Source organism: Chelonia mydas, chromosome 25, assembly GCF_015237465.2.
Source record: "Chelonia mydas isolate rCheMyd1 chromosome 25, rCheMyd1.pri.v2, whole genome shotgun sequence".
Taxonomy (NCBI): Eukaryota; Metazoa; Chordata; order Testudines; family Cheloniidae; genus Chelonia; species Chelonia mydas.
Genome location: NC_057858.1, coordinates 14,745,929 through 14,760,012, shown reverse-complemented (window position 1 = coordinate 14,760,012; position 14,084 = coordinate 14,745,929). Strand labels below are relative to the sequence as shown.

The 14,084-nt window shown below is 64.3% G+C and overlaps 1 protein-coding gene across 1 annotated transcript in view; it reads left to right on the top strand.

Annotated features, from left to right (window-relative positions):
• Window positions 1-3,855: 3,855 nt before the first annotated feature.
• SSBP4 (single stranded DNA binding protein 4) overlaps window positions 3,856-14,084 on the top strand; it is a 50,864-nt gene continuing 40,635 nt past the window's right edge. Inside the window, exon 1 of the mRNA XM_037885841.2 lies at window positions 3,856-4,119. Within this exon, the coding sequence (XP_037741769.1) occupies window positions 4,064-4,119 (56 nt within the window). The 5' untranslated portion in view covers window positions 3,856-4,063. The remainder of the gene's footprint in view (window positions 4,120-14,084) is intronic.

Here is a 14,084-nt window from a genome sequence, read left to right as displayed (position 1 = left end):
TTACTCGGTCTTTAAACCAATTCTCTTTCAGTGAGATTTCTACATGGCAGGTTGGCCAGGAAATCTCTTCTTCAGGGGTTTACTTCCCTCGCTGGTGTATCAGCAACGGGGCTGTGTTTTCGTAGGGTTTGTACAGGCCATGTTTATTAGTGCAGGTCGTGTGTGGCTAGGGGTTGCGCCCACAGGTTGCTGGGGGGCTGCTGATGCACTGTGCTGACAGAAGGTTGCTGGTACCTGCTGGGCCGGTTGTGCTGATCAGTGGGCTGTGGGTTCGGGTGTGTGGCTTGCACACACGGGTTGCAGGAGTGAGCTGAGTTGTGTGTTTCAGGTTGCTCCCGTGCATGGGGGTGGGTTCTGCACACTGGCTAGGGGCTTGGTTGCCCTGAGCACCAGGATGAGGAAACAGCTGAAATGACTAAAAATCAGACTTTAAAGGTGATGAAAAGTGCCTGGTAAGTTTCCAAAAAGCTCACGCATTTCTTTCTGTGCCGAAGACCCATTCAAGAGTGGCTGGTGCTTGCAGCTTGTGGGGACGGAGTGCTCATCAGCCCAGGGACAAAGTCTGCTTGGCCGCCCTTCCCAGGGGGAATGGAAGCAATGGGAAACAGAAGGTATTTTACCTGCAGGTGCAAACAAATAATTATGGATACAAACAGCAAGAGGTGCCCGCGCCCGCGCCCGCGCACACACTGCCAAGGCCAGCTGAATTCTGCGGGGCTCTGTCAGACAACGACGCTTCTCTCCTCTGTGCGTAGCAGCAGCTGCGGGTTCTGACATCCTGCTCCCCTGTTCTTCGTCGGTTGCCGGAAACAGGATCTCTGCTTCTCCATGAGTCACCCGCTCCCGCTGCTCGCTCCTCTCCAATGACCTCACCGGTGACCTCCTCACTGGCGCTGCGATGTCACCGAGCGCATTGGAACAAGTGGTGGGAGCTGGAAGGCTCTGGGGAAACCCGAGGCCCTGGTTGCAGAGAACACGGGGCAGAGGAATATGCCAAACCCAGCAGCCTGGTTCTGGGGGAAGGCTGAAGAGTTTCTAAATCAAACGTGCTTCCGAGTTCGATTTGAACCGGCCCACAAGGCACCTCAGCAGGGCAGAGCTGCGCACGGAGTCTCCTGGGGGACTGAAAGGAGACGTCCCAGGCTCCCAGCGTCCCGAGCGCTGAGCCCTGCGGCGCTGACCTGCCCTCTGCATGAACCGGGCTCTTAGTTCTCCGGGTTCCCGCCCCCAGGGACTGCGACCGTGGGTTCTGAGGGAAGTGTTGTTGCCATTCCCTGGCAAAGCTGGCCCAGACTGTCTCGTTCCGCCGGTTACTAACCACGTGCTCATACAATGAACAATCATCCCCCCGTATGCCTCTTTCATTGTGGTTTATTAATGGGGAGGAGAAAAAGAAATCACCCTTTTTCCCTTGGCTCTTCCCATGTCCAAACACACCGGGCCAGCAGGGGGGACCCGCCCGGCTGCCTGAAAGGAGAGCCGCTGGGCTCTCGGGGAATCTCGCCAGGCCCGGTGTAAGTGTGGAACTCTACGGAGTTCCTGAGAGCCAAACTGGGCCCTTAGCTTCAGGGTGGGGGGCAGCCCCTCCCCCAGGGTCAGCGCCACCTTGGGCATTTTCAGCCCTGGGTCACCATCCCTCTCCAGCACTCACTTGGCCGCCCTTCTGGGCCAGCCTATCGCTCCAGGGCCAAAGCTGTCTGCAGACAGCTGGGGGCAGCTCTCAGCCCAGCCACCACTCAGTTCCATGGACCCCCCCAGCCACGGAACTGGGGGGCAGGTGCAGCTCCGGGTGTCACCCCGGATCTGCTCTTCTGTCGGCCAGCGTCAGCTCACTGAATTCAGCAGTCGCTCTGGATTTCTCAATGTATCAGAGCAGAGCCGGGTGCCCAGCTTACCTGACCCAGGGTTTAGAGAAGAGCAGGGGCTCGTGGTCAGGTCACAGGCCTGGGCCCCGGACACCCCTGGGCTTTCACTAGAGCTGCCTGGCATGCGCTTGACCAGACGCCTTTTCCTTGCACTGCGGCAGTTTGTCAGCGCTGGAAAGTTTCACGGTGACGTCGTGATTTGGGGGAACGTGAAGGGTTCTAATCTGAGCGGAGGCAGCTCTGAGCCGAGATGGGCCCAAGCAAAGCCCAGAGTCGGCTGCTGATGCTCCCCAAGTTGCTGAGCTCTGGATCAGGGCCCACTGCAGAGAGAGGTTTGGGTCACACGGCTCTAGTCCCTCCTCCCCCTAGTGCTGTGTGAGTGGGTCAGGCCCAGGTTTCTGCCCAACCCTGCTCCAGAAATCCAGCACCAGGGAAAAATCAAGAAACTCGAGCCTTATTCTGGGGCTTGTGAGAAAGGAACCCCAGTGCATGAGCGTCCTCTCCTGGCCCTGCAGCAGCTGTGACAGGGCCACTCCTCGTGCTCCTTTAAACCTCCTCTGCTCATTCCACACAAAGCCCTGGGCAGTGTCACTCCAGCACCTCTGTCTTTATGGGCTTGGCTTGCAGCCCAGCCGGCCAGCTTCCACTTGGGATTTCAGGGCTGCTGTTCTCTCCTCTCTTGCTGGGGGGCTGCTTGGTGGGAGTCGTGCCTGGGCCAGTTCTGTTCTATCCCGTCCCCAGGGGACAGGGGCTGGGGGAATCCTGCTCTGCCCACGGAGAAGTGCTCTGACTTTCCACACAACGCCCCCCCAGCATCTCCTCCGCTCCATCCTCCTCCAATGGTGCCTGGGCCACAGGGAGCAGAGAGGCCGATGAGCCAGCCGCAGCCTTGGCTGGGCCCTTAGCTCCGCGCTGCTGACAACCTACCCGGGGCGTGAGGTGCCTTGTGCCAAAACCCCCCAGTGTCAGCAGGGAGGCCCCAGAGTTTCGTCTCCCTTCTGATTCCCAGCCTGTGAATGCGACTCGCAGCCTCTCGAGAGGGGCCGTAGGCGGAGGGCACTGGTGCTGCAGGAGGCGGCTGCTGCAGGATTTGCCTTTTGGCCCACTCGGCTGCCCCCGGGCCACAGCGAGAGGCCAAGCAGCGCGGCTGCTGGAGGTGTAGTTTGGCTGCTGGTCAGGGACGACTGGCCTGGGCACGGCCTGTGGGGGTCAGTGGTGACTGACCCTGCGTGCAGGGGACTTTGAAACACAGCCCCTTGGCACATCTATTCCCAGCAAGTGGTTTCCATGATATTCGGAGAGTCCCCAAATCTCTCCCAGCCAGGCTCCCTGCACCCTGAGGAGGGGCAGCATTCCTCTCGGCCAGGCCTCCATGTCCTGTCCAGGGGAGCCCTGGAAACGTGCCCTCCCTGGGTTCGCACCCAAACGTGCCAGTCACACAGGAAGCAGAAACAGACTAGCAGCTTCTTCTTCCTTTGAAGCCAGAGCCACTAGACCCAGCAACCTGCACACACAGGAGCTGCTGTGTGAAAATACCCATGGGGCATCTCCAGGGAAAGTGCAAACAATGAAGGAGTTTCCTTCCCAGCCCAGCTGGTCCTGAAATGGTTTCCCAGCATGAGGGACATACAGCAAGAGGGGGGTTGGCAGAAGACAGTGTCCAGGGCTGGCAGTGGGGTGGCGGGAAGCACTGGGCGAGGTGCTGGCAGGGGGGCGCTGGGTGCAGGTTGCTGAGAGCACCGTGCCGTGGGGTGTTGGGAGTGCAGTGATGGGCCTGCCCCTGTTAGCCTTGGGTAGAGTCTGAGGCTGCAGGGAGCACGTGCCAGCGTGGGGGGGCGGTTGAGGGGGGCGCCAGGCCCGTGGATGACCGTGGGGTGTGCACCGTGTCGGGGCGGGAAGAATGCACGCGTGCAGAGCCCCCCCCGCGCGCGCGCTTCAGCCCCGGCGTTGCCCTTTTAAGAGCTGAGCCGGAGGGCGGGGGAGGTGGCGCCGTTCCTGGAACAGCCACCAGAGACCAAGCGAGCGCGCGCGCCCCCCGCCCGGTGCCTGCGCGGCGGTTTCAAGCTCCCCCGCCCGAGCGCCGCTGCCGGGTTTGCGGCCGCTGCTCCGGGCCGGGGCCGGCGGGGTGGCCGTGGCGATGGGGCGCTGCGCCGGCCGCGCTCGCTGACGGGCGTGCACAGGCGAAGCCCGGCCGCAGCATGTACGCCAAGGGGAAGGGCCCCGCCGTGCCCTCGGACAGCCAGGCCCGGGAGAAGTGAGTCCGCCGGACCCCGGCGTGGGCCGGCAGCGCGGGGGGGGCCGTTCCCCGCCCCCCCCCGGGGCGACTCCCCGCGGGAAGTTCGCCGGGCCATGGGGGCCGCAGCGGGGCGCAGCCGGCAGCCTCCTCCCCGGGGCCGGGGGGCGGCGTGGGGCCCCCGGCGGGGCCGGGGCCGGGGCCGGGGCGGCGGGTGGGGGCCGGGGGCTCTGCCCCGCCGCGGGCGGCCGGGAGGGAGCGGGGGCCGCAGCCGGCTCGGAGCGTCTCAACTTTGCGCCGCCAACTTTGCGCTCTTGGGGCGGCGCGGGGCGCGGGGGGCGGCGCGGGGCTCCGGAGCAAGGGTCCGCCCGGCTGGGGGAGCCGCGTCGGGGGCCGGAGCGGGGCGGGGACGCGTCGCGGGGGCTGCCCGGGGCCCAGCCCTCGCCCGCCGCGGAGCTCCCGGAGCCAGGCGGGTCCGGCCCGGCGTGGGGGGCTGCGAGCGGCCGCCCCTGGGGCGACTTGGGCGGCTCGGGGCCCCGCCAGCCCCCGGCCCTGCCGCGAGGAGCGCCTGGGGGCCCCGGCGTCGCTCCGGGCGCGGGGCGGGGGTCAGCAGACGCCCCGGGGGGGGCGGGGGGGGAGTGTCAGGTGCTGGGTGCCCGCACCCTGCCCCCGGGGCCGGCCCCGGCAGGAGCCCCCCAACCCCCATTGCTAGGGGCAGCCCGGCCGGGGCTGCAGCCTGGGACGCTGCCCGGCGGGTCCCGCAGTTCGCGGCCGGCCCGGGCTGAAGTCCGGGGGGGGCCCTGCACACCGGCCCCGCGGAGCTACTGCTGGTAGCAGGTGTCGATCCTGTCGGGGCCCCGCTGTGCTGGGCGCTGCTCGGACCCAGCCCGGCCGGCTCCTGTCCCCGGAGCTGGCAGGACCCAGTCCCAGCCCTGCGGGGCTCTGGGCGAAGGTCCCGGCCAGGAGGAACCCGCCGCTCCTGGGCTCTCCCTTGTCTGAGCGGCAGAGCCTGACTGGCAGCGGCCAACCGAGGCAGCAGGTTGCCCTGTGGCCCCCCCGCCCCGTCCTATGGCAGAACTGCACAGAACAAGGGTGTGGCTGGGCACAGGTACATGGGGGGGGGGGGCCAGGACAGATGGGGGGGTGTGCAGTGTGATGTGTTAGTGAGTTCTGCATTTGGGGGGGTGCCAGCTTAGTTGGCCCTGGGTGTTGGGCCTGGGGGGAGGTGCCAGGCTGGTGCAATGCCTCACCGTGTGCAAACAGATTTTCCCCTGGGGGGGGCAGTTACTCTGTGGAGAGCCCTGTCTCTTTCCCCCAAATTCCCCCCCCCCCCCGCCCTTGCCCCAGGGCAGCTCCCAGTGGCAGCAGGGGGTTTGCGTCCGGCACATCACAGTGGTCGTGCGCTGGCTGGAACCGGGCCCTTTGGCTCGGTGCGCGGCCTGAGCCGTGTTCTTCGCTGTTGGGCAGATGTGGGATCCCGCAGGGAGGCGAGGGTGAACCTCTTCCTACCAAGACTGGCACGTGGACCAGAGAGTGAAAGGAACCAGCCAGAGACCCGGGAGGGGATTGGTAGCCCCCCGCCCCCCCCCCCCCCAAGCCTGGCCCTTTCGGGCGGACTTGGGATATTATTTCAGTGACAAAGAAGGAAGACAATGCAACCTTGGGACCAGACAGCCGCTTGGTGCCTGCCCCTGCCCCTGGAGCTTCCTGGCGTTGGTGGGTGACGGTCGTGAGCATGGGGGTTCCCGAAGGATTGGGCCTGTCTCAGCCAGTCTCCCGTCTCCAACAGTGGCTCTGTGTGTCTCTGCTCCAGGGGCTGGAGGGTGCGTCGCGGCCCATCGACTGCTGCTGTGATGGGCCAGGAAGGCTGCGGGTGCTGGGACGGAGGGGGCTGCAGGGCTGGAGCGTTTGCTGTAGGAAACGCTGGGGCCACCCGCTGCACAGACCGTTCAAGTAACGAGAGCAGGGGAAAGGCTGGACGAGGGAACCCCAGGACTGAGCTTCCCCTCCCCACCCCAGTGCCAGGGCAGGCTCTGGTAGTAGAACGGAGTCCGGACAATTCTCCTTGCTTTGATTCTGGGGCGGCTGGGATGGGCCCTGGGGTGCCAGACTGAGCCCTGGTTGAGTCACTCGCGGGAGCCAGATGCTCGACCTGCCTTTGGCGCCGGTCGGTCCCACTGAGGCAGCCGCGCTGACTCGGGATCCAGGTGAGCCGCATCTTCTTAGCGGCTGCTGCCGGATTCCGTCCCCGCGCTGTCACTCGCTCATTCATAAAAGCGGCCCCTTGAGAGCAGGGGACGTGCCTCCTGCAAACACAGCAGTCAGCCGGGGGGGGCGGGGGGGATTCTGCCTGTGTGTGTCTGTCCGTCTGTCTGCCCTGTGCGTGTCTGTGTGTCACCACGTCTCCCTGGGGGGTCGGTGCAAGACCCCGTTCTGCTCCCTTTCCCCAGGCGATGCCAGGCCAGGGGAGCCGAGGGACTAACCCCAGCCTGGCCCCTGGGGGCTCCCCTGCCCCCGGGCCCCATTGAAATGTCCCTGGCTTGTATCTGGAATCCAGGGGAGAGGGTCTGTTCCATTACATGACCGTTCTGGGGGGTGGGAGGATTGCAGGCTGGCTCAGCTGTGCTGGGGGCGGTGAGATGCGGGGGCCCAGCTGGCTGGCGGAGGGAGTGTGGGGGCCAAGCTTCCTAGGTGGAGGGAATGGCTAGAAGAGCAAGTGACCTGCCCCAGGAGCCATGGGGCCTGCTGTTCCAGACCCCAGCCTGGTTTAGTAACTCGGGAGGGAGGGGTTGGGGCAGTCGGCCCGTCCGGCTGGCTGGGCCCCACATGGGGTTAGCTGCATTGGAGTCAGTGCAGCTGCTTAGGCGAGTTTACTCACTACAGGATTGGGGCTGTGGTCTTCCTCGGGGGGGCTGGCCCCCCCGCCCCACTTGCTGGCTGGGAGCCCTGGTCTTCTCGTCTCAGGGCTGGAGTTCAGGCCTGGCTGGCTGTATGTGGCCCATGCCCGCTGCTTCCAGGCTCCTGGACAGGAGCATCTGGGCCCGCTCTCCCCTCACGGAGCCGTTCTCCGTACTCCCCACCCCCATGCGGTGCCACGGGTGAGGACAGCTGGCGCTGCTCGGTTAGGTCAGCACTGCCCCGTGGGCACCTGGGGCGGGCAGAGCTGGGAGCTGCTGCTGCGGAGGGTGAGGAGAGAGCTGGCAGGGGCTGGGGCTGAGCCTGGGGGAGATGCCAGGGGCTTTGGGAGGAACCGTAGTTAGTTGACTCGGCCCCATCTGGGTGTTGTTGATGACCCTTCTGCTTTTCCTGGCGTGGCAGGAGGAGAGTGAAGAGCTGGGGGAGGGGGGCTCATAGGGAGGGGGCTGGAACGAGGGAGGAGCAGGTGGGGAGTGCGGCCCGTAGGGGGCCAGTCCCAGCCAGGCCCCATGGTGACACTCACCAGCGATTGTTCCCCTTGTTTTCTGCACTCGGTTGGTGATGGCCGAGAAGCTGGGATCTCAGCTCGGACTCACTGGCATTGGTTTTCCTCCAGCACACGTGTGCACGCACATTTGTTATTGTAGGGTTGCCGGCAAGGGCTGAGCCTGCATGCAGCTCTTTGTTGCTGTAGCTGTCATGGGGCGTGGCAGAGGTGAGGAGGACCAGGGAGCTTGGGGGAGGCTGTGAAGTGAAGAATGGGATCGGTGAGGCCGGCCAGAGCTGGGGAACCCCTGGGGAGTTGCAGGAGCTTGTGCAGCGGCTCCTGGGAATGTGGGGTGGTCCAGCCTGGCTGCGGGAAGCCAAGCCTGAAACGGTGGATCCCAGCAGCCGGGGCAGGGCTCCCTGGTGAGTGAAGCCCGGTGGGGATGAAGCCCCCTTGCAGCACGCCAGGGGATAGGGGTTGGGGTTGGAGGGAGGATCCAGAGCAGGGGGTAGGACTTGCAGCGGGCAGGCCTGGCTGAGTGGAACTGAAGGGAGCCCTGGCCTGGGGCTGGAGAAGGGGGGAGGATCGAACCTGGGACCTCTCAGGTGGACGTCCTGGAGCGCAGGGCCCTGGAACTGGGGCAGAGAGGCTGGCACCAGCCTAGACGTGGGCCCTTGGGAGGCTGAGCTGGAAGGGATGTCCCTGGTAGGGGCATGGCAGTCAGCTGGGATTTGCTGCACTCTGGGGGTTTGGGACGACTGGCTTTGGCATGAGGGTTCTGTGGGTCAGCTCATGGGAACGTGACTGTACTGTGCCCACAGGGGGACTTTGGATAAACACTAGAGTATGTTACCTTTGGTGGGTGAGTGAAGGGGAAACTGAGGCAGGTGTCCTGGCTGTGCCATGGAGGTACTGAGGGGAGGCTGCCCTACTGCAGGAGGGTTGCTGATGAGCTTTGGGCCTCTCTGTGTTGGTGGGCTAGAGTAGGTGAGCCCTGGGCTGTTGGCTTTGGGTTCATTTGTGTTGCTTTAAGGAAAACTTTGCATTGGAGCATTTACACTGAAGAGAAAACACATGAAAGCGAGCCAGACCCTGCCAAGAGATACAGGGACAAGCCCCAGCCTTCCCCCGTGGGAGGCACTGCTCTCTAGAGTAGCAGGAGCGGGGGAGAGCCATGCTGGGGGGAAGCCAGGGGTGGGGGTTGTGCCACTATCCAGGTCCCCTTGGAGACTCCAAAGCATCACTCTGGGAATCTGCCCCATAGAGACTGTCTGGGACCCCCCTGCCCTCACCAGCCTGTGCATCCCCTCATGTGGCAGCCAGCCACCTCCTGCAGCCTTCCCTCCATGCAGAGGGTGAGTGGGCTGGGATAGTATGGGGGGGCTGCCTCCCCAGGAGGGGGCGCCAGCTCAGAAGATGGGGTAGTGGCAGCAGTGCTTTCACCAAGAACTTCTTCCATGTGTCTCCGAGGGTGTCGGATGCCTGGGTCCAGAACCAGTCCTGGCTTCAGTGCTCTGAACAGGCCCTGATCCACCAGCTCTGCAGGGGTTTGTCCATTCCCGGCTGCTGCTCCGGGAGGGGAGAAGACGACATGAGCACTGAATTCTCTGCTGGCGTCGCTCTGCCCGCTGCAGTGGGAGCATGTTGTGTTGCACCAGCTGAGGATCTGGCCCTGGGAAGCAGTGGCTAGAGACTTTTCCCTTCGAATGTCTCATGGAAGTGCAGAGTGGTTGTTATCTGCAGGGCCTTGCCCTGAATGTAGAGAGAACGTTTAGAATCAGACACGTGCAAAGTTTATCCTGGCGCCCGTAACCATAGTATCTGGGCTCCTTCCATGTCCAGAGCAGTAGCCGCGTCCCCCGTGGGCTCCGTGGAGTGTCTGGTTGCTCTCGCTTTCGGGCAGCTCTCTGCTGGGGGGAGGTTTGCGCCTGGCTGCCTTGCTGGCTGTTGTCAGAGGCTCTGTCCTGGGGCTGTCTGGGTGGAAGGATGCTCGTGTCACTCAGGCTCTCCAAGAGGAAGGCTTTGCAGAGACTCTCCAGCTGCCCTGGTTCCCCTCTGGGCATTTGCTCCAAGGCTGGGTCCCCTCTGCTTGAGCCTCAGCTGTCAGGCCTGCTCCCAGGCTTTGTGAGCCATGGCGTCCCAGACCAGCACGTCCCTGATGGTGTCCCAAGGGTCTCTGCCATTCTGACCCCCTGTTCCCCTAACTCCAGAGACCCAGCTGGTGTCCAGGTGACCATCTCTGCCCTCAGCCCGGCCCCAGACAGCTCCCGAGTCGGGCAGTGGTGGAAGCTCTGCTGTTCCCCACAGACCTCGGTCCTAGGAGCTCCTGGCTGCGCTGCCTGGGGCCCAGGGCCGAGGCTGGAGCGAGGTCTCGGTCCCCGCAGGCTGGTGGCTGGGGCGGGAAGCCAGTGTGTGCAGGCCAGGCCTGAGCATCGCGGCGCAGGGGGAAGCTGCTCCTGCTCCCCCTCGCCTGGCCCTGCTGCTGCTGGCCCCTTGGGCCCAGGCATGGCCCATTCTCCTGGGGGTTTCTTGTCCCAGGAAGCCCCGTGCAAGTGACTGTGCCCAGAAGAGCAGTGCTGCCCAGCCCAGTAGCAGCCCTCGGTGCTCTGTGAACCCCAGCTTGGTAATGGCAGGACCAGAGACCCTGTAGCTGCCCACGGCACATGCCAGGTAAACCATGGCTGGGGGACCTGTTCACAGGATGGGCTCCCTGTACGAGTGCAGGGAGCTGGGTCCTGGGCTAGAAGACCATGCACCGTCTGTTCCAGCTGGCACACTCTTGGCTCGCAGCCCCTCAGTCCTGCCCCCCACGCACACCTCTGGCACCATAGTGCCATTTCTTGGCGGGCTGCAGCATTGGGTTTGGGGTGCAGTGGAGCCCCCCCAGAGTGTCCAATGCACTGAGGTGCTGTCACAGCCCTGCTCTTGCGAGCCCCATAGCGACAGCTCAGAGGGAAGCGGGAGGGCCCTGGGAGAACCTGACCGTGTGGCAATCCTGTCTGGGGGGCTGCTGTCTGCAGCTAGCACAAAGGGCTGGGGGAGGGCTTGGGCTCTCCTGGTGCCCAAGGTGTCTGTACAGTGCCTAGTGCCTGGGGGGCTGTAGCTGCTCCTCCCAGGGAGCCAAGCAGGGCATCCCCAGCTCCCCACCCAACCAGCTGGCTTCGAGGCCAGCTCAGCCCTTGCTACAGGCCCGGCTCCCATCAGGGCCTGCCACTGCCAGCAGTGGGGGGCAGTGCAGGGCACAGGGGGCCGTCCCCCTGCATTCCGGCCTGGCTGTGCTGACCCTGCCTCATTGGTGGGAGGGTCCCGTTTCCAGCCCCCCCCCACTCCACCCCTCCACGGACGCAGCTGGAGCAAGCAGGTGCCCCCGCTCCTCTGCCATCCTGGCTGTCTTTACCCTTGCGCAGAGGTTACCTCGAGCCTGGAGTTCCTGCGCCGTCTGGCTTGTTCTAATCCTCTGCCCCCCGTGGCATTAAGACCCAGCTCTGGTGGAAGCGCGCAGTAGTGTTAACCCCCAGGGTGCTGGGCAGGAGCTGATGGAGCCAACAGGGAGGGTGGAGATCTCCGTGCACAGCCCTCTGCCTGGGGTAACCCATCTGGGTGCCCTGCTGGGCTGGGCTGCTGCCTGGCATGCCAGGCGGGGGCCCTGGCAGGACTGCGGGAGCCCAAGGGGCCAGTGTGCAGAAAGCTCCCTCCGGTGAGAGGATGAGCAGTGCCCGGCTGTGAGCGTGGGCTGGGCCCTGCCGTGGAGCCAGGATGGACGGACATGGGGAGTTCTGGGCAGGGCCTGACCTGAGCTGGGCTCTTCCCCTCTGGAGATCCACAGGCCATGTCCTGAGCCTGTCCAGCTGCTAGCCATGGCCGAGGGGTGGGGGGGCTGGGTGCCTGGCCGATCCCAGGACACTGTGCCTGTGGCCGGTGTTCCCGGTGTGGACTGTGCTGTCTGTTGCATCCCCAGCTAGCTGAGTGAGCAGGCCTGCCAGCACTGCCCGGGGCCACAGCTGTGTCCCACACCAAGTGGGCACACGCTCTGCAGCCTGAGACCTGGGGTAATTCTCTGCCCTGGGGACGCTCCCATCTCCACCTATTCAGAGCTGCTGCTCTCCAGCCGGCCCTGCCTCCTCCTGCTCCCTGTGCCAGAAGAGGCCGGCCAGGCCCCTCAGGTTCCTGCACTGAGCACGCTTGGGGGGGCCCCCTTGGGGGCCAGGCAGCCTGGTGGGGGAGCTGGTTACGTGGGCAGAGCAGGGACAGTTCTCTGTGGATTTGTCCAGCACTGCGCTCTTCCCCATGGCATGTCTGTCTGCCCAGCGGGGCCCTGGTTGGAACCCAGCTCCTGCCATGGCAAGGAGCACCTCCCTGCCTGTGCCAGTTGCTAGCAGTCGGTAGGAGGGGGTAATGGCCGTGTCCCGTTCTGAGGGCTGTAGGGCTGAACTGCCTGGCTCCAGCCCTGGCACAAGGAAAGGCTCCCATGGCCATGTGTTGGGTGGAGATGCGGGCAGGGGGGCACAGAGGATGGCTTCCATTCCTGGCATGGCCACAGCAGGGAGGCAGGTTCTGTACCCCCGCCCCCCGTGCCACTCCCGACGGGGCTGTGAGGCCAGTGGGAGGCTCCTCCCCCTGTGTGTCTAGATGCCAGCCCCCCGTCCCAGTGCTGGTGGTGCAGGCTGGGCTGAGGGGGTCTGAGCCCCCCCTGTCTCATCACCCCACAGCCTTCACCCCTTAGAACTGGTGCCCTGCCTGCTCCCCGTGGGGGCTGAATACGCCAGGCCTCTGTGCCTAGGAGCAGAGCAATGCCCCGTGAGCCTGTTGCCCTGTGCACTGGTTCCATCTCTTAGGGATCCCGGGGAGTGGAGGGACGATGTTGCATGGGTGGGGAATTGGCTGAGTTCCCCCCTCCGCTCACCCCTCTGCCCCCAGCCTTTCCCTCCTAATCCTCCCTCGTGCTCTTTCTCTGCATCGCTTGCCCATTCGCCTCCCACAAGCCCTGGGGCCTCTCCCACGCCGTGGCCTGGGCTGGCTGGGAACACCCCACCCGGCGGGACTCGGACATCACCGTTACCAGTGCTGATGAGATTTCACTGCCTGCAGCCCCGGGGGACTGAGCCCTGCATGGGACGCTCGTTTATGGCTCCTGGTTTGCCAGACGGGTACTGTGTGGGAGCCGCCCTGGCTCATCCCTGCCCTGGCTGCCTGGTGAGGGGGTGGGCTTTGCAGCTGGGGGTGGGGGAGGCGCTTCCAGTCCAGGGATTTAATTCTCGGTGCTCTAGGAAAGCTCCATCTGTGCCTCTCATCATCCCTCTTATGTCCTTCCCAGCCCTGTGGATCCTCCCTTGCACATGGGGATCTGGCCGCCTGGGGGAGCAGGGGAACCGTGGGGTCTGGCTCCCCATGTAAACCCAGCAGGGCTGCGGGGGAGGGATCAGCCCCTGCTGCCAGGTGAGGCTTTAACACCCAGCCCTTGTGAGTCTGTATGGACTGGCTGGCCTGGCATGCTGGGGCCACAGGGGGTGGGAGGGGGGGGTGAAACAAACCTTGCCCCCTTCCCTTCGCTAGTGGTGGGCGAGCCAACGTCCGTGACATCCGAGTGGGTACAGTGAGGAGAAGGAGCCAGCTGTGAGAACTGGGGAAGTGGCGTCGGTACTTGTGGGTCACCACTGAACGGGGGCAGCACTGGGGCAGGGTGAAGGGAGGGACCCAGCCCCACAGCCTGCCCCAGGGAGCCAGGGTTCTGCAGGCAGCCAGATGATGGGGTAGTGGGTGAGGTGCGTGAGGGGGACCGGGCATGGGGGAGCACGATGCACGTACCTCCCGCTCCGCAAGGCATGTTGGGCTCCCTGCTAGGGCGCATCTCAGCCCAGCCGCACGGTGCCATTGTCTGGGGGGCAGGCAGCGTTGATGCTCTGGATTTTCTTGCATTGTCGCGGCTTTTCAACCTGCTCAGGATGTTCTGAATAATTGATGCTTTGCGGTGCTGGCAAATGGATGGAGAAGCAGGAGCCAGTGGTGGGGCTGTAGGAGCCCCACTCTCCCTCGGACAGCCCTGGCTGGGAATGCATTTAAACCCATCTCCCTGCAAGGAATGCCTGGTGCCCAGGGGTGTTCCCTGTGTCACTTCCAGGGCACCGCTTGGCACTGGGGGAGCCATGCTGGTTACAGAGTGAGTGCCCTGACCCCCAGGTAGATCCCTGGGGCACTGCCCCTCCTGCTGCATCTGGGGTTATCCCAAGGCTGGGTTTTTTTCTGAATTTGCCAGTTGCCAGAAAAATAACTTAATCTGCTGGGTTGTTGGTGGGTTTGTTTTTTTTATTTTCTTTATTTAGGATGGGTCTAAAGATTTGCATTCCCATCACCATTCACTGGGGTAGCAAATGGTAAAAGTTTCTGTGTCCAGCCAAAGATGCTGCAGCGTTCCCACTTCTGCAGCTTGAGATAACAGATCAAAATTGTTGAAAATACAGCAGCTGCCTGCCCACCAACACTCCAGCGCCCCGTGCGGGCGTGAGAGGGTTTGAGTCACGCGAGAGTGGGGGGAGGGGTTTGCGGCGTTGCCTGGGGGTGCAGCGGGCTTGTCTTGTGGGGGGAG